Source organism: Monodelphis domestica, chromosome 8, assembly GCF_027887165.1.
Source record: "Monodelphis domestica isolate mMonDom1 chromosome 8, mMonDom1.pri, whole genome shotgun sequence".
NCBI lineage: Eukaryota > Metazoa > Chordata > Mammalia > Didelphimorphia > Didelphidae > Monodelphis > Monodelphis domestica.
The window spans coordinates 243,197,182-243,218,506 of NC_077234.1; the positions used below are offsets into that span (position 1 = coordinate 243,197,182).

The 21,325-nt window shown below is 33.3% G+C and overlaps 1 protein-coding gene across 3 annotated transcripts in view; it reads right to left on the minus strand.

Annotated features, from left to right (window-relative positions):
* The window catches only part of EPHA6 (EPH receptor A6), a 1,223,915-nt gene that overhangs the window by 637,695 nt on the left and 564,895 nt on the right, over positions 1-21,325 (minus strand). For all 3 annotated transcript variants that reach the window (XM_056806830.1, XM_056806831.1, XM_007500796.3), the window contains one exon: positions 5,072-5,407. In XM_056806830.1, the coding sequence (XP_056662808.1) occupies positions 5,072-5,407 (336 nt within the window). The remainder of the gene's footprint in view (positions 1-5,071; positions 5,408-21,325) is intronic.

Sequence of the window (21,325 nt, forward strand, 5' to 3'; positions counted from 1 at the left end):
ACGCGGGCATTGAAGTCTCCCAGTAGTATCAGCTTGTCATTTGTGGGCACTGAGTGCAGGACGGCACTCAGGTCAGAGTAGAACTGCTTGATGGTCTCCTCTGTGCTGGTCAGTGTTGGGGCATATGCGCTGATGATTGTGGCATACAGGTCTTTGCTGAGAGGCAAACGGATCTTCAGGAGCCTCTCGCTGATGCCCACAGGCAAGTCTGGCAGCTGTTTGAGCAAACTGGTCTTGATGGCCAGGCCAGCACCGTGGATTCTGCCTTCATTTGAGGCTCTACCTTTCCAGAAGAAGGTGTATCCAGTGGTGGGTTCGCTGAGTGATCCCTCTTCTGGTAAGCGTGTTTCGCTTAAGGCTGCGATGTCGATGTTATATGGCGCCAGTTCTTTACTGATTAGAGCTGTTCTTCTCTCAGGTCTTGGGGAATTCTCTCTGTCAAGTAATGTCCTGATGTTCCATGCTCCTAGTAGGAGTTTCTTTGTATTCTGTTTCTTTTGATTTTGACTGCTTAAAGGGGATGACCCACCAGCCGCTGTGAGCTGACCGGGTGTTTGTAGGGCAGGCAATGTTTGGGACACCTTTTCTAGTCCCCTCCCTTGATTGGGGTGAGCAGTGCTGTCCTAGAGAGGGCTGCTCAGTCGCCCAGGATGCTGCCGAACGTCCCTGCTGCCCACAGCGAGCGAGCACTGGTCAGTGGGCCGCCTACGTGTAGAATCGTGACTACAACTGCCAGTGGTCACCTCCACCTGTTGCGTCGCCACTCCGCCATCGCTGCAGGTCTTAGAGAGGGTGGACGGGGTCAGGATAGACGAGTGTGCACAAAGATACTTGTGCGTGAAGGAGATTTAAGTGGAAAAGCCGATGCACAGAGACAGTCCCACTCTCTCGGCGTTGGAAGCCTGGGTCCATTGGCACGAAAAGTCGTTACACCTGGAGACTTCCTCAGCCGCATTGGATGGCCGTGTTGTCTTTTGTGCTCCATCATGCCCTGAGCACTCCACAGTGCTTTGCTGTGTCGCCTCTCAGCCGTTGAACCTTCTTATTGGTTTCTTCTGCCTGTTCCGCCAAAGCAGTCTTCACATGCTGGGTGAGCAAAGCCCTGGTTCACCAGGGGTCCACGATGACCCAATGGCTACCCTCACAAGGTTTAGCTGGCCTGTCGAAGCTGTTGCCCGGGGTGTGGCCGCTGCCACATGCTAGCAGCTACTGGGAGCCACAAGTGAGAGCTGGGTGTCAGGTGGGGGTCAGAGGCTGGAGAGCTGCCCTAGGAGGGCAGTATCTCTTCTCAGGATCACACAACTAGGAAATATCTGAAGTCATATTGGAACCCAGGATTTCTCATCTGTAGCCCTGGCTCTCAATCCACTGAGCCACCTAGTTACCCTCAAAATGATTTTTAATTTCTTTTTTTAACCTCCAAAGAGACAACACAATTGACTAAGAATTGCTTAAAATGTTTTTGCCATATCCCCTCCATCATTCATCATTTTCTTTTACTGTTGTATTAGATAGGTGTGAGGTGCCACCTCAGAATTGTTTTAAATTGCATTTCTCTAATCAAATGCGATTCAGAATATTTTATATGATTATTAATAGCTTTGATTTCTTCATCTGAAAACTGTTTATTTGTATCCTGGTACTTTCCAAATCAAAACATCTCTCCTATGTTGTTGCTCCATTATATGTATTTCTTGCCCTCTTTGAGGGTAGGGGCTTTCTCATTTCTGTATTGGTATCATTAGCATTTCCCATTTTGCTTAGTATACAGTACTGAGTTATTTTTCATCTATTCCTTCCCAGATGGACACTGAACAGGATTTAGTGAATTATTTTATCCAAATCTATCATTAAAGTTAAAATTCTTTTTAGAATACAATGTAGACAAAACAATGTCCTTTGTGAGGTTTATCTTTTTTTTTCAGTTCTTTTCTTAATATTAAGTAAAAACTTTGACACCACTTTCTTATCTTTCTTCTAATTAAGCAATAAGAATTTATTACTAACCTATTCTGTGCCAGGCTAAATCACAATAATTCCAATTTGAGAGAGAACGACAGGCATACTAACACTAGATTTGGGAAATGATTTTGTTTGTAGAGAGTCTTTTCTTAATACTTAGAATCTCTGGGTGACTCATAAAAGCTGGCTAGAATTTATATTTAACTGTGTGTACTAGCTGCAATGTGATATAGCACTTTTTACATACATCCAAAATGAATTTTACATATGCTATCCATTTTCAAAACCAATAGACACACTTAGCTTGTCAGGCAGTCCTAAGCAATGATGCCATAAGAATACCAATGCAGAAAAATTGCATTAAATTTCTATATTGACATAAAGAAAACACACTGTCAAATAAGTTCCATTAAAAACGTAAAGCTAACTGCATGTTGCCAATTCCACTTATATAATTCCATCACCAAAAGTTATTCCTTTAAAATTTTCTTAAATATCAAGCAGATTAGAATTTGTTTACCCACTGCTAGATGTAGATTCATAATTAAGATATTATATAATAAATATATTTAAATTATTGGAGATAACTTTATAAAACCTGTTTAATGGTTTATGTACATATCAGTTATTGTTCAGTTGTTCAGTCATGTCTTACTTTTCATGATCTCATTGATTATAGAAAGCCAAGCCCTTCTCTCTATCCATGACTACATCCCTAAATCTATCCAAGGTTATGTTTATTGCCTTCATGACACTATCCATCTCATCCTCTACGATCCCTTTTTCCTTTTCCGTCTTCGTTCTTTCCCAACATAAAGGTTTTTTTTCCCCCCAATGAGTCCTGTCTTCTCATTTTGTAGCCAACATATTTAAATTTTAGCTTCTGTTTTTGGTCTTCCTCTAAATGTTATGAATTAGTTTCTTTACCTATTGACTGATTTGCTCTTCTTGCTGTTCAAGGGACACTTCAGAAATCTTCAGCACTTTACTTCAAAAGCATCGATTCTGTGGTATTCAACTTTCCTTATAGTCAAGTCTCAAAGCTCTAAATTGCTAATGGAAACACTATAGCTTGAACTGTTTTTACCTTTCTCAACAAGGTGATATCTCTGTTTTTTAGTACTCTCAAGGTTTGCCATACCTTTCCTTCCATAGAACAAACATCTTAATTTCATGGCTACCATTGTCATCTGTAATGCCCAAACGTATACAAGAGAGTGAGATGCTCTATCACATATGGTACAAATGGCCAGCAAAGATCTTTTACTATCGAGTAAATAGCAGAAGTAAGAATTAGCACTCAAGAAAACATGGCTACCCAGTTGGGAACAATAAAATTGTGAAGTCTCCTTTGCAAAATAAAAAGTTTATTTTTAAATGATGGCTAACTTATTCATAGTTCTACCAAATATATATATATATATATATATATGTGTGTGTGTGTGTGTGTGTGTGTGTGTGTGTATCATATATATAGACATTATAGACATATCTATATACATATATATTATATTGCTAGACCCAAAGAGAAGCCAGCAAATCTATTTATATAGTATATCTATATTGTATATATCTATGTAGATCTATATTCATATATATTATTGCTTATATAAATATATATGCTTATATAAATTTAACTATATTTATTTCATCAAAAATTGCTATACTGCTTCTATCTCCATTTTGTCTAAAAATGATCCCATTGCCCTTAAATCTTATAGTTTCAGATTAAATACCAACAATAATATTTTATTATTATTATTATTATTATTATTACTAGGATGTATTTCTTTGGATGAGCATAAAGCAAATCTCTATTAATATTGAAGGAAGGAAAAAATTCAAACTAAGGAAAGAAAAATAGAAAAGTGAATTCCCCTTTAGGTTTCCTCTAATTTCTTCTACGATCGGAATCTAACTATTAAAAGTAAGGAAAAAGGCATTCACAAAGTTGATTATATGTAATTGAAATTATTTAGAAGGATGACTTAAAACTTCAAAGTGAACTAATAATAACAAATTCTTTACTTTTTCAGATTCTGAAATATATAGACACTCTATTTCGCTAATGTCAGACATCTATTTCTCTAAAAATCTGCATGTCAGTACCACACATACTTCTTTTATGAATCTTTAAAATATTATTGGTAAGACTTGAATAATTCTTTCAAAAATATTGGTACTTTAAAAATGAATATAATTATATCAACATTTCATTATTTACTAGACTATAATCATTATATTAGCCATATAGCCCAAGAAAGCAAAATTCAGTCTATAGCCAATTAATTCAATATGATTTTGTTACATTTCTCTTACTATAGAATGTATGTATGTAAAGAATGAATATAAAAAGCATATGAACACTTCCCCCAAATCTTAGAACTATAATGGCAATTAATTGTGTTTTACTGTTCAAAATTCTTTTTTCTTCTCTTTTTTTTTTGGTATTTTGGTAATAAGAAAGTTCTTTTCAGTTTTATAATTCAAAAATATTTGATATAACATATGAATGTATTAAGTATTAAGCTTCTCTTTTATTTTTTAAAAAGATAACATCTATGAATTAAATAGGAGTCAAATATATAGGCATGGGTTTGATTTATCCCTCTCAATATATTTATGTGTGTATATACAAATATTCATATATTGAATATATGTACAACTGTACATACATACAAACTGTACCTACTGTTAATTTAGTCCAAGATTATTAATAATATCAGGTAAAACTATGTTAAATAGGCAGTTACATAAAGAAAATGTTATAAATTATGCATTACTTGATTGAACAAATGATACTATAATGAGGTTTTAGAATCCTATAATTGAATTTACTTAAAACCAAATATTAGTTGTATTGTTATAAAATCATAATGTCCATAAAATAGTGTGTTTTATGCTGAATATGATAAAGTTAGGCTGGAACTCTGAAATTTGTGCTTCAATAATATAAAATTTGACATAACCCACTTGGACTTTTAGTAGTTGGTCGAAATCATAACCCATTTTAGTGTACAGAAAACATTTCTACTTTGAATATGATGCTATGGTAAAGGAATGAACTACTAACATCATTTTCATAGAGTATAATAGTAATAACACTCACCATCTTGATCTGTAGTCACTGTGATGGCTGTGAATGGCTTTGGAGAAAAGCTCAATTCAGAAACACCATTCATGGCTTCTATTTCAAAGGTGTAATTCACATGAGACACAAAGTCAACCACAATCACAGAGGAATTGGTAAGACCAGTATGTCTTGGGATGAAGCGGATACCTCCTCCACAGACCTCACACTGATTTGCATCTAATCCACACTTCTTACAGATAACACTATAGGTGAGATCCTTCCTTCCTCCTGTGTCACTTGGTGGACTCCACTCCAAAATAAGAGCTGTTTCATTAATGTTAAAAATCACATTCCTTGGAGCTGAAGGTGGTCCTAGAGAAAAGAAAACAAATGTAAGCATCAATAACTGAACAAAGATTAGGGCAGTATATTAAAATTAATAACAATAAACACTTTTTTTGCTCACTGTGAAAATTATTGTGACAGAAATAAATCTTCCATAAAGGGTATGTGGACCCAATCTGTGAATATGCTGGTCAGGGAGTTGATATCTCTCCACTATTCTATATTCCTGAACTCTACAGGCAACTTGGGAATAAATTTTTAAAAGTTTGAGAAAAGTAGAAGAAATAATGTTTTTATTGGGACACTTTTAACATGAAAAAATTGAAAAGTAGTTTAATCATATGACAGCAATCTTACCTTTTGATTTAACTTGAGATTTAATTAGTGTTTTTAATTGTAATTCTTTTTTTTAATTTGGAAAAATGTATTTAATTCATTTAGAATATTTTTCCATGGTTACAAGATACATATTCTTTCCCTCCCCTCCCTCCACCGTCTCCTGTAGCCTATGTGCAATTTAATTGCAATTATATACTGTTGGGTCATGTTGGGAAAGTGGGCAATAAAAACACTTAAGACTTTGGAAATTACAATAGAGTATGTTTCACCAGTAACTTGATTGAAGAACTTTTGCATTTGTCCCTTCTAATTTTTATTTCATTGGGTTTTACCATGTAGAAACATAAAATCATAATATCAGAGTTGGAGGGACCCCAGGAAATTGGCTAGTCCAACTCATATCTGAGAAATCATTTCCTCTACAAAATGCGAGAGTAGTCATTCTTTGATTGAAGTCCTCCAGTGAAATATTTCTTTAGTAGATGAGCAACTATTATGCTTTTTGATAAATGGAAGTCTCCCTACCCTATACACTTTAAATAAGTCTCCTCTCAAGTTTTATTTATTCTTAGGTCTGTCTTCTGGGCAAATAAAACACATCTAACATTTCTTTTTATGGAATTCCTTAAAATACTTTAAAGTAGCTATAATGACCTACATAAATCTACTCTTTTTGGTAAAATTATCCAAATTCCTACCCCTGATTCTCATGACATTATCTTAAAGCCCTTCATCATTGTTGTTTTCCATCTCTGGGAACTTCAGTCTCTTTAGTATCATTCTGCAAATGTGTTACCAAGAACTGAATAAAATGCATCAGATCTAACGTGAATAAGACAGAATACTATAGGCTTATTACTTATTTCCATATATCATGCTTCTCTTAGTTAAAATGAAACCTGGATTATTACTTCCATCTTTCACATCATGCTATTGATTAATGTTGAGTTTATTATATTCCAAGAGTAACACTTCAATATTTATCTCAATTGCATTTCTTCTTAATAGAATTGGTCCAATATTCTAATCTCTCTGCACCTAGCAAATTGTACTATTTATTTAGCACATGTTTCCCCATGTGCTTTGCTGAAGTCTATATAGAGTATATATGCAGAGTTTTCATCATAAAGCAATCTAAAAATCTGTCAAAAGGAAATGAATTTGAAATAACATGGTCTTTTCTCAATGAAGACAACATTGAGAAGTCATCATTGCTCTTTTCCAGATGTTCCATAGTCATTGCTATAATCATACTGTCAAAGAATTTTGTAAAGAAATAGGGAGAGATTTGCTATATATAGTTTATAGACTCTTATATTTTTCAAAATCAGGATATTTTCCATTCATAGTTACATATCATCTCTCCTATTCTCTTGATCATTCAAAGATGAATGACAATGGGTTGGCCCTCACATTTGCTGCTTCTTTCAATATATTAAGATGTAAATTACATGGAACCAGTGTATTAGACAAATCAAGGGTAACTGTGTATTCTATTATTATTACCTTATTCTGTGTGAGATTCAAAGGAACAGATTTAAAAACATTGAGATTTTATTTTTCTTATTACTTGCTAAAACCAATTTTTAATATTTGTTTTTTTTTTAATCTGAGTTCCAAATTCTCTCCCTTGCTCTCCTTTCCTTCAGAAGGAAGACAAATTGATGCAGCTTATATGTGTGCAGGCATGAAAAATTTATTTACTTATTTGTAATCTTGTAAAAGAAAATATAGACCAAAATTAAAATAACAATGAAAATAAAGTTTTTAAAAAAGTATATTTCAACCTGCATTGCCTCCATCAAGTCTTCTTCTGGAGGTGGACAGTATTTTCATGATAGCTCCTTTGGAATTGTCTTGAATCATTGTATTGTGTGATAGAGACTGGCACTAAAGGAAAAGTGCCAGACTGAAGAGTATGTGAAATTGATCACCTCGAGAATAGCTAAGTCCTTCACAGTTTAACTTCACACAATATTTATTTTACTGTTTACAATGTCCTCATGATTCTGCTCACTTTATTTTACATTGGTTCACATGAATTTCAATGTTTTTTCTGAAAGCATGCTGCCCATTATTTCTCATATCACAATTGTATTGCACCATAATCACATACCATAACTTGACCACACATACTAATTGATGGACACTCCTGCACTTTTTTATTTTTTGCCTTATATGAAGAAGTACTGTAAATATTTTTATTTTTCAGATGTCTTTTGGAATTAGATATCAAATGGTATTGCTAGGAATAGTTTTATAGTCCTTTGGTAACAGTATTAATTATTGCTCTCAGGAATGGATAGATCACTTCACAACTCTGTGTCAATAGTGCATTAGTTTCCTAATTTCCCCACATCTCAGCCAATATTTGCCATTTTTGTTTTCTCTCATATTACACAATCTCATAGGTACGAAGAGGTACTTCACATTTGTTTTAATTTACAATTCAATGAATCCAAATTGATTCAGAGTATTTTTTCATAGCTTCCTTTGTCAGAAAAGTCTCTGTTCATATACTTTATTCATTTATCAATTGGGGAATAATGTATTCTAATAGATTTGACTTAGTTCTCTACATATTTGTGAAATAAAGCCTTTGTCAGAGAAACTTTATATAAAAAATCCTTCCAATATTTTTTTTTCCTTTTAGTCTTGGCTGCATTGATTTTGTTTGTGTAAAACCATTTTAATTTAATGTGATTTGGATAGTATATCCTTTGATGGATATATATTTAGTGCTGATATTAATCTATTATTCATGAATATTTTAACAATATGTAGTTTCCCTGCTTAGCTCTTTTAATTAATATATTTCTGCTTTTGCTTTGTATGAGGTCATGATTTCCAGTCTCTTACCTTTATTCTGTGTATTTCTCTGCCTCAAGTGTTTATTGTTAACATTTTATAGGATGCCACAAATTTATTTTAATACACTTTACTATCCACTTCTGTTTCATGGAGAGTTCATCTCATTCACATTCACAATTATGATTCTTGTGTATTTCTAGCCATCTAACTTCCCCCCTTCCTCCTCCTCTTCTCTCTCTGTCTCTCTTTCCCTCTCTTCATCCTTTCCCCTATCCCTATTTAAAAGTGTTTTAGTGTTTTGTTTTTAACCTCCCCCACCCCAATCTTATCAGCAATACTTTCCTTCTCTTGTCCAGCTCTCTTCCTAAATCCCTGATGAATAAGACAGATTTCTATACTCAGCAAACCTATATATATGTATGTTTGCTGAGTATATGTTCTCTGAGTCAATTTCAATGAGAATAAGGTTCAAGGATGTTTGCCACACCAACCATAATCTCCTTCACAATAAAAGTAATTTAAAACTACTTTTTAGGTGACATAATTTTCCCCCATTATAACTCTTTCTTCCCCTTTCTCCCAAAGCATCTATATTTTTCATCCCTTAATCTCTTTCTTTTCTTTTTTTTTTGGCAGGGGATATCATCCTAGTCAATCATGTCCATTCCTTCTCTCTCTCATATATATATATATATATATATATGTAATATATATATACACATATATATACACACACATACATATATTACTTCTATATGATGCAATTGTTAAGAATTACAAGTATCATCTTTCCATGTAGAATATAAGTTGTTTAACCTTATTTAATTAGTTATGAATTCTCTTTTCTGTTAACCTTTTTATGCTTCTCTTGAGTTTTGTATTTGAAAGTCAAATTATCTATTCAGCTCTGGCATTTTTATAAGGAATGCTTGAGAATCCTCTACTTCATTAAATATCTATTTTCCCCCTGAAGGCTTATACTCAGTTTTGTTGGGTAAGTGATTCTTAATTATACTATTAATTCTTTTCCATTGTTGGCATATAATATTTCAAGTTCATTGATCTTTTAATGTAGAAGCTGCTAAATCTTGTGTAATCCTGATTGTAGTTCAATGATATTTTAATTATTTCTTGCTTATAATATTTCCTCCTAGACTTGGGAACTGTAGAATTTGGGTGTAATATTCCTGGGAGTTTTCATTTTGGGATCTCTTTCAGAAAGTCACTAGAGTATTTTTTCAATTTATTTTATATCCTTCTATTCTAGAATATAAGGACAGTTTTCGTGGGTAATTTCTTGAAATATTATATCTATGCTCATCTTTTTATTATAACTTTTAAATAATCTAATAATTATTGCATTATTTCTCCTTGATTTATTTTCCATATTAGTTGTTTTTCCAATGAGATATTTCACGTTTCCTCTATCTTTTCATTTTATTTTTTGCTTCATGTATTGTGGAGTCATTAGTTTTCACTTTTCCAATTCTATTATTAAGTTTTTTTTCCAGTGAGTTTTTATACCATTTTTTTTTTACATTTGGCCAATTCTGCTATTTAAAGGAGTTCTCTTCAGTCCAGTTTTCTTTTTTTTTTATCATTGAGCCTCTTCTGTTTTCTAAAGTGTTACTTTATTTAGTATATTTTGTGGCTCCTTTCCCAAGGTTTTGATTATTCACTCCATCCCCATGATTTTCTCAATTATTTTCCCAATTTTCCCTTGTCTCTCATTTTATTTTTAAAACCCTTTTGAACTTTTCCAGAATTTTCAGGCCTGAGACTGTGAGTTTCAAAACTACTCCACCCTATTCAGACCATTCTTTAGAAGATCAGATTTAGCTATTTCCTGATCAATAACAATAGAGATACTTGAAATAGCAGAATCAGGTCTTGGAAACTACATTCTCCACCCTACTCAGTATAACAAGATTAGGAAGAGCTGCAGCAAACTCAAGATTTAATTATTTGAGAATATGGCCTTCAACAGACATGTGCAAAAAAGGACAGACCTCTGGGTGGTCCTAGGTCAAGCTTGATATACCACTGACACTTGTGAGTTGCAAGAAGTGAGGTAGAGAACAATCTCTGGAATTCTTGGGACTTCCTGGGAGGAGGGCTAGAGTTCAGTTCGAGGCTGATGCTTGAGGTTGGAGGAGCCCCACAGACTGCTTTCCTTCAGATTGGTCATGTGAGTGATAAAGACTAATCCCTTTCCTTGCCTTGGCTATCCAAGGCCTTAATACCAGCTTTGGCTCAGCCTGAGCCAGAGTGGTTCTGAGTTAAACTCCTTTCCTTCTCTCTCTCTTTACTTCTCTCCCCCACTCTCCCTCTCCCTCTAATACTTTCTTCCTCCTGTTGTAATTAAAACACCATAAAAATTTGGCAGCTGACTTGAGTGTTTCATTTAGGAATTATACAAGTGAATTCCTTGGTGACATTAAATTAATATATATCAGTCTTTTAAAGTGATTTCAATATCACAAGACCAATTTGCATTTTGGTTTGAGGTTTACATATTGCTGTTTTGACAATGTTGTCTTCTGTGTTTATGTCTTGGTCTCTGCCACCAGAGTAACTTTTTATGGTAAGGCTTTTTCTAATTGGCCAATTTGTCTAGTCTACTTCTTGACTTTTAATTTTATGTTAAAAGTGTTCTCTGCTCCTGTAGTAGAGGAAGCAATGTTCCAAGCTTCAGGATCTTCAAGCTGCTATTTCAAGAGCTAGTTCTGGTGGCCTCTAACTTTTTAGTTCTTCCAAATTGGTATGATCTGAGGAGGGATGTGGTCACTGCTGTCCTGGCTTATGCTCTGGTGTATGAGCAAATATAACCTGCTAGTGCCCCTTCTCACCCTAGGACTATAATTTGGAAATTGGTGGGGGGAGGGTGGCAATACAACAGAGTCCTGCTCCCAGTGACAGCAATGTACCCTTCATCATCTCCTTCTAACCAGTTGTTTGATCCCTGGCCATTTGTGAGCTGAGAGTTCCAGCAGCTGCTGTAGACGATTCAGTCATTTCCTAAGAACTGTTATCACCTTGTTAGGGTAGGGCCTAGCCTGAACTGTACTCATTGTTGGTTAGACAGATCTTTCCTGTTGATGTTCTTAGTTGTTTGGAATTGGAAAATTGTTTTTCTTTTTTTTTCTTTTTCTTTGACTTCAGAATTCATTTTGAGCTTTTAAAGTCATTTGGAGGGGAGTTTGAGAGAGCTCAGATGATTCCCTCCTTTTATTCTGACATCTTCAGGATCATAGATTTAAAGCTACAAGAAAATTTTGAGGCCATTAAGTTAAACCCATTCACTTTATATATGAAGAACTTGGGAGTAAGTAAGCATCTTGTTCAGGGTCATATAGCTAAGAAATATGTACACCGGGATTTGAACTCACTTTCTTGACTTTAAGCTCAGGACTTTATCCACTACATAATCTCATTGCTTATTAAATATCACAATTATCAAAGAATCCCATAACAAATATTTATGCTTGTATCTAAGGTGTTGGTAAAAAACTTAAAATTGACAGGACCAAAGACAGAGAGCTATAGTTTGTCATATTAGAGCTCCTTATGAATCCATATTCATTCATTAATTAATATACTTTAGGCACAGCTGTTCAGTAATTAAAGCACTTGCCAGCAATATTGCTGAGGCAACATTTTTCTTCACCTAGTCCACAAGGATATCATAAAGACTTTGTCAAATACCTTCCTGGAATTAAAATATACTCATCTATTTCATTTCCTTGGACTATAGTTTAATAATTCTACTGAAAAAGAACTGAGATGAAATGCTTTTATCAACCTTTGTAAGTTCCCAGAATTTAAAATTTGTTAGGGCCCCTAGATGTCATAAAATTTAAGCCCTAAACTTTACAAATGAATAAAACTGAGGTCAAAAGAGCTTTACCTTGAAGAGTTTGCTCAAGCTTATGTAACTAACCAGTAAGTGGTAACAAGACTAGAATTCTTGACTTTTAATGCAGTTCTTATTTTATTGCCACCAGTGTAGGTAAATTTGATTCATTAAAATTCAATGTAGATAAATTTCATTCATAAAAGGAATTTCTACTACAGAAATTCCCCTACATGGTGGAAATCAGCAATTTATGTATAACTTTGGATCTAAGTTGCTTAGGGGCATTAAGAAGTAAAGCGATTTGTGTAATGCTACATGGTTGGTTTGTACCAAAGACTGGGCATGACCCCCTTTGTTCTCACTTCAGTGCCAATACTCTATACATGTTTTCTCTCCTTTTAGTACAGTGAAATATTTAAACAACAACAACAAAAAACAAGTAACAAGTTATATAATTGCTTTTCAGTCATTTAACCTCTTGCTCAGAAATGTATTTCTTCTCAAGTCATCTTTCTCTGAAATTCTCACAAAATATTTTATTCCCTTCTTAGCAAAGAGAATGTCCATATAAGAAATTTCAAATAATGTCTCTACAAATTCATAGAATTTCTTTGTCATAGTAACTATGCCTTAGAATTAAACCTTTCAAGTTACTGAATTTTGAAATTCCATTGTCTGAAGATAATTATAATATCCAACATTCTCAAAATAATATATTTTAGGGAAGAATATGACAGATTCTGAATAAGAAGCAAAGTCTAAATGTATCTCAAGAGGGTCTTCTGCAGAGACTGATTCTTATGTAAACTACAGACATCAAATATAGCTAGCACACCTGAAATATAGAGCAAGAAGGTAAACAAAGATGCACACTATTACCTTCTTCACTTTCTAGTCATCTAAGAATTGCCTCCATCAAAGAAGGCTCCTGTGGATCATGGGAATACAACCTCATTCTTTCTAAACCTTTAGAAACATCCACTTGAAAGGATTGAAAAGAAGAAAAGAGTTGTGAAGGAGACTGGGGAGGATTATTAGATGAATGGAATTGATTCCATTATATTGGAGTGATCGATGATGCTAAATGCTAGAAGGTCAAAAGGAATAAGGACTGCAGGGAAGCCACTGAAGTTATTACAATGTTCCACAATAGTGACTAATCTATAACTATTATTGGTGATGTATATTTCTCTTCCTCCTTAAATACTTCTATACTCCCACAATATCAGTGCAATGTACTTGGCTATGAGTGCCTGAGCACTGGCCCTTGCAGAAGTGTGAAAACATACTGACAGAGAGAATTTTTGATTCTTGTTAGGATACTGACAACTTCATTTCCATCACTTCTACCTTCTTAGTATCTCTGATCTCTTGACTCCATTTTCACAAATTTAATCTCCAAAAAAGTCACAGAATCACAAAACATGACAGTTAGAAGGACTTCAGCAACCATTTGGTCCAACTCGTATATGAAAGAAACCATCACTTTATCATACCCAACTAGTCTAGTACATATTACCTGTCTTTATCTTCCATATTGGTTTGATGTTCATGCCATTTTAATGGTTTGATTGTCAGGATCTTTTGCCTCCTGCCCAAGTTGCTGCCATACTCAGTCTAATAATTCTTATTCCACTCTAACCCCATATATCCAACTTCTCCACTTTCTCCTTTTGAATAGTTAAGTGTAGTTGAAAAAATGGGAAAATAAAAAATTGTGTTTATTACATTTTTATAACATGGTTTTGTTATCCTTTATAAATATAAGGGACTAACAAATGTTTTACTCTACTTTAATAACTTTTTAAATCCCATCACATATGGTGACTATTCCAAACCTTTTCAAAACTCTCATGTCTATAAATATTCTGTGCAAATATATCAAATGAAAGCCTCTCTCTTTACTGCAAAGATTATGGCCACCTGACTATGATCTACCTTGACTCATCATCTTTTATGAAAAATTTCTTAGCATAATCAATCTTTTCTCTTTCTTTCTGGACACCCAAGAGACTGTACCCCTTAATCCCATTCCTTTTTTTACTTCACCAAGATCTTGCCACAATAATTATCTATTTTTTACTAAGGTTTTTTTAATCTTTCCCTTGTCATTGGTTCCTTCCCATTCAACTCCAAGGATGCTCTCTCAGTTCTTCACACTTATATATAATCCTTGAAGGGAGAAATTGTTTCACTTTTTGTATTCTTGTTAAGAAAGGCTTAAGCCATACTTATACAAAGAGATATTCAATAGAGATTTGCTGATCTGATGAATAATTATATATACTTTTCAATTTATTCTTCTATACTTTCCAGACACTCTCCTATATTTCTTCTCTATTCAGAAGTTAAAACTTGCTAACATCCAGCATTTCCATTTCTTAACTCCCCTTCCAAACCCTTGCAATTGGGTTCTTACATCTAGCACTCTTCAGAGTAACTCAGCACCTAGCACAATAAAACAGTTGTCAAATCCAGTGGCCTATTTTTCAGTCATCATTCATTTTGACCTGGCAGCATTCAATATTGCTGCTCATCCTCCTTTATTGTAATTGTTCATTTTCTATCTCCTTCAAAGGCTTCTTGCATACTAGGAATCCTTTCTAGAAAAAAAAGGGGAGAAGATGTCATGAATCCATTTAATGAAATGAGGAATAGTGATTTACCTATTGGGGGTGGGTGGTGGGAAAGGAAATTTCTTTTTCTGGTCAGCAAGAATGGAATTAAGTAGATGTTTCTGAAGAAATTTTGTATTCACTCTTATTGAAATGAATATGAGATTATTGATAAGTTAAATTTTTATTTTTCTATGGATTTTAATTTTATATGTTATTAAAATGTCAGAACTTGTTCTTTTTAAAATTACATAAATACATTTAAAAGAACCAGAATGGTGTGGAACTCATTGTAATTTTGATGGCTACTAAGCCCAATTCTTTTATAAACTGAACAAAGCAATATGATTTTATACCTTGGATAAAAACTCCTTTTTTTTTGAGAGAGATGGGCTAATTGAGCAATAAATTGAAGGTTTCCAAAACAAAAGAAGTTAATTTCAACTGTGTGTATGTATGTTTGCATATGTATCTTAGTGGTTGTTCAATAGATTCCTTGAAGTTTCCATTAGTGGACAGCATTGAGCATTGTCTCCAGTGCCCTGTTACACATGTATTTTTTTTAAAAAAGACATACCATGTTCTTCTCATCTGCATTTAGAATTCTGAATAAAGAACCTAAAATTAGTTAAAATTTGCAAATATTAGAAATCCCCCAAAGCATATTTGGTCCATTATTTACTTATTTTGGAAGCATATTTATGGGATATGAAATAGGAAGAGAGGCAAAGGAAATGAATTGGAGGGTCAAAGTGATAGAAAAACAAAGAGAAAAAGCAATGGAAGGAAATGGGAGAAGATAGAAACAGAACATAATACAGAAATAGTAAAAGAGAATACTTCTAATTATAATAATGATCACACTTGCTTAGAGAAAATAGATGTGGAATACTCTTTTGTTGATTCCAATTAATTTCTCATGTCCTCCATGAAGCCTTATCCCTATTGTGGGCACCAATTTTTAGAATTCCTATAGCATTTGTTTACCATTTATCTGAGTCAAGTTGACATATTATTAGTAATCCAGTTGTATGCATATCCTTGTTATTTCTGAACTAGAGTGCGCTATCTTTGAATTCAGGACAGTTGGCTTGCATTTCTTTGCATCCTCCACAGATAGTTATTTTTTATCTTGATTATTAACTTTACTTTTCATTTTTATTGTGAAGGACCAAAGCAACTAGACAAAATAGGATGCAATTAGACACAAAATTAAACAAATAATTATTGTATAAATATTAATGGTAGATATAAAATTATTTTCTAACAATCTTATAGAATTATTTAAAAATGTGACATATCCATATTGTGGTGTTTCTCTATTTCTTTTCAAAGTTTGCAACTTTGTCGTGTTTATGACTCCAAGGTTTTTCTGGGATGGAAGGTTTAACAATACAATTACATAAGAGTGTACCAGGCAGCAGGCTTTAATGTGCTGATTTCATCCTAGTGGGTTAGACATGTTCTCAGCCCTCTCTGCCTCTTCACAGCTTCCTTTTACCTACTTTTCATCCCCTACACAGGATGTGTGGTTACAGGTGGTTTAAAAAGATATGTGTAGGGTTGGGGACCTCAGTAAGTTCTTTGAGGAAAACTTTAGATCAGTGTTGTTGTCTTGGCATGGCGTATAGGGATTCTGGTTAGGACATGTAAGAAATGACCTTGGAGTTTCCTTTCAGCTCTTAGATTGAAACTGTTTGGAAGGGCAGAGATAATATTCTGAATCTTCCCAAAAAACTCCGCGTTGACGTATTGCATCCTCAGTGGTGACAAGAAAACGGTGGCAAGGACTCTGAGAAAGAGTACATGAGTATATGCAGTTTTTGTCCTTCCTACCTAGATTTCTGCCTGGGAGAAAAAGGATTTATTATTACAATAGTCTCCTACCAGGTGATAAATGCAGACTATTGATTTTACTCTTATTTATGGAAAACACGAATTATTTTTCATTCATGATTTTTATGAATAGAATGAATATGATCAATTACTTGATATGTGATGTGTGTCTGCAAATATATAACTGTCCGCCTGCAGGTAGTAAAAAAAAAAACAGACACTCTTTTTACTCAAGGGTCCTCATGCCCATTTGCATGACGATTAAATAGCTTTTTAATTGCCATTAAATTATGCCAGCTAAACTGTGATTTCATGCAAATATTAAGCTGTAATGACATGCAGTGAATCATTTACTAAGATTTAGAACTTGGAACAAAGAGAGACAATTAATTCTAATCCTCAGATTCGACTAAATTATGTGTCACTGGGCTTTTATGAATGTGGCCTGATTGCTTTGTTATCATTTATAAATTATACAAAGAGTATGTGACACATGGAAAAGACTTGGCAGCAATAACCCTTGTGGAGACATCTGTGTTGAAAGCTCTCAGGGATTCCTTATGTTGATTCCCACCCTCATCCCCCCCTTAATAGAAATAAGTATTACATACAAATTAAAATCAAATTTCATCTTCTTTTCCCCCACTGATAATTCAGAAGAAAATCACAATTTTTTATTGGACTTCAGCTATTTTTCATGTCCAAGGCATGATAAGTTTTTAACCAGATGATATAAACCTACTTTTACTCACATACTTGAATGCAATTAAAGCCATTTCAATTTTTTGAAATTTAGGTTTGTTAAAAGTCATGCCTCTCTGCAGTTTTGGGAAACAGGAGACATTAGCTAAGTTCTGTTCCTTCTCCTCCACATGGACAATTCATCATTTGGCCCATTTTTGTCATTCCTAAAAATAGAGGCATCAAAATAAAAATTTCAAGGGGTATATGGAGATGCTGCCAATGCATTTTTCAGATCCATATGCATTCCTTTACTTCAAAGAGTAGGAGAATTGCAAGACATCTTAGCGATAATCTTGCTCTACTTTTTTTATTTGACAAGGTAGCATGCTGAAGCACACAGTTGAGTGATTCATCTAAGGTCAAAAGCTTATTTCTGGTGAAACCAATATTAAAATTGAAGTCTCCTAGTTTGAGGTCTGATACACTTTCCATTCATTGTTGCTTCTCCAGTCATCTTCCTCCCTGAGAAGCATGTGGTCAAATGCTCTGAACTTTGTCTTATCTGTGTTTTTTTTTTTTTTTAGTTTTACAAATTTACTGAGTGACGGCAGACCATAGAAGAAGAGAGTTGAGGGTTATATAAAAGTCTATCGCTCTCTCAATTATTCAAATTTTATATTTATAGTCAAATATGCGTGGAGATCAACAATTTCTTTTTTTTCCAACCCCTCCCTTCCATCCTAGAATCAATACTATGTATTGGTTCTAAGACAGAAGAAGGTAAGGGCTAGGTGACTTAGGCTAGAAGACGAGGCTAGAAATGTCTGAGGCCAGATGTGAACCCAAGACTTCCTGTCCCAGTCCGGCTCTGTCTACGAAGCCACCTACTGCCCCGATCAATAATTTTATATGTGCATATCACATATCAAATCTATCTGCCCATTTTCATGTATTCTACTTAGTTTTGTTATTTCATTGATATAATAATTTTGTGTGAGCAAAATTTTGTCCACAGCCTCAGATCAATAAATCAATATCAATAATCAAATTGATCAGAAATGTCCTAGGGTCACTGAGAGATTTACCTTAAGTCAAAGAGAGAGTATATATCAGAAGTAGAATTTTGACCCCATATGGAGACTAACCTCCTACCCATTAAACTATATTTCTTTACAATACATACAGGATGTGTATACATACTCCATGATATAGGCAAATGCATTTTAATAATACATGTGGAACATCAAAGTGACCAGATTTTTGTTGAGGAATTAACGCATTGGAAAATTACAGGATTCATTTATTGTTTCTTTTCCTTATGGCTATCACATATTACACAACATTTTAAGGTTGTGTTCTTTTTTAAACTTTATTTATTTAAACTTTTTTTTATTAAACTGGTTGAGTTTGTAAGCACATATAAAGCCCTTGTATATTCAAACACACTGTATTAATCTGTCACCTGCAATATGGTAACAAATTAGACTCTTTTCAAAGTTTTTTCAGATTAGAAATGATTAAGTTCCCCAAAAGTGTCTAAGAATATTGCAAAGGAAAAAAATGTGGTCAATTTTTACATATCATTCACAGAAACTGTTCATACAATTAATATTTATGATAAAATGACAAATTTTAGATAAAATATTTATTTTGAGAGATAATAGGCTATCTTTAGTAAAATTGTTACAACTATCCATTGAAATAAATTTACCTCTTCCTCTTTTGACTGTATATTAACTTAGAAGGAATTTATAGTATCTATGGTCTGCATATCATATCATAATTAAGCTTAAAAAACATGAAAACCATCTCATTTCCTTTGTAAGAAACAAACCTTTTCATTTTGGGCATATGCCTTCATTCTGAAGGTAAAAATTTATATGTAGATTTAAAAATACGCATATTAAAAAAAGATGATGTGGTAATGGGAATCCTGGACTTGATAAAGACCTGAGTTCAAAGGCTGTCTCAGCTACTCAGTATCTATGTGAACTGTGGTCTAATCTGTCAAATTCTCAGTCTTGAGTTTCTTTCTCTGCAAAATCATGAAACTCATAGTATCTATTTATTTCACACAGCTATTGTGAGGACCAAATGAGATAACATGTACTCTGCAAACCTATATAAATGCTAATTACTATTATTATTGATATTAATGCCATTATTATTTAAGAAAACAAGAAAAACACTTTGCAAGCCTAAAGGAATAGTTATGTTCATGTTGTTGTTGATGGTGGTGGTAACAATAATGATAATGAATATATTTATTCCAGAGGTTTTTACTTTTTCACTAATAAATATATTTGCCAAGAAATATTTTGGTGGATATTTATTCTGAGATTGGCTTGTTAATAGTAGCAGGATTATATAAATGTTTGTAACCTTAAAAAGATATATGTGTATATATATATATATATATATATATATATATATATATATATATATATATATATATATATATATATATTTGGTCATCTGTAGACCACAGAATTATTCACTAAGTCTATGACTCTGATTTTGCCTCAATAGATTAAAACTGCATATTGCTATTTCTTATACAAATATTGGAAGCAAGAGTACAAATAGAACAATATAGAAGCAAAGAGTTTTAGGGCAGAAGAGATCATAAAGATGAATTAATTCAATCTGTTAATTTTTTACCTAAAGCCCAAAGACTGTAAATGATGTTGCCAAGGTCATTCAACTAGTTTAGTGGTAGATTCAAAATTAAGACAGAGGATTCCATCTAGTTTTGTTCTTTTCATGTAATATCACACTGACCCATGATTATAGTTAGCCAAAATCTAAAAAAAAAAACCCAAAATGTTTTACAAATGACTTCTCTATAATTTAAAAAATTGTTAAAAATTCAAGCTTTATAAAAATAAACTAAGGTATATATTTTAAAATATTTCCTAAAATATTCATTTTTATCATTTTATTTTAATATATACTTAATAATCACTATCACCAATAAATGACATTTAATTAAACATGCACATAAAATTACAAACACATTATTTAAATTTTGCTTAAAATATGTAAATTATATAACTTTGCTAATATGAACATTCCTTCCATTTGAGTTCCCTTTTGATTGATTTTATTTGGATAGTATCTTCTCTTGATTTTGTGACCATTATTAAGTGTAATCATATGTATTATTCTTTTTTAACATGTCTTCATAAATTTCTCTTATTTCAAATATTTGTCATTTCTAGTAATATGATACAATTCATTACATTCAAACATTATAATTTAGCCATTTCTCCAATTAATTGTGTCATCATTACAAAGCTTCCAAAAATATTTTCATACATACACAGACTTTTACCTAATCAATAATGCCTTTAGGACCCAATCTTAGCAATGGGATCCCTAGCAGGAATGGTTTTATAGTTCTTAAAATATATCTTGTTATCTTGTTATAAAAAGAATTCATAGCTGCTCTAGTAAATGTAATATTAGGTTTATTTCTCCATGTTCCCATTAGCATTTAATTTAATCAATTTAACCTGTTTGCTTTTCACTTAACATTCATTACTAGGACCACATTTAGCTGCATTGGTCCTTGGTCAGCAGAAACAATCTGTTGCCAGGACAAAAGTATTTCCAAAACCAAGTCTTTCTAGTTTGGTCTTATTCAGTGGAACTTTTACTCCAATGCCAAAGCTCTTCAGGAATGCAGGATTACCTCCAGAGTATGATGAGTGTTAAAACTTGCAGAATATTTGTTTTCCAAACCATTGTTGTCCCACTAGAAACTATGTTCTAATTATGTGTATGCTTAAACTTAGATCTACT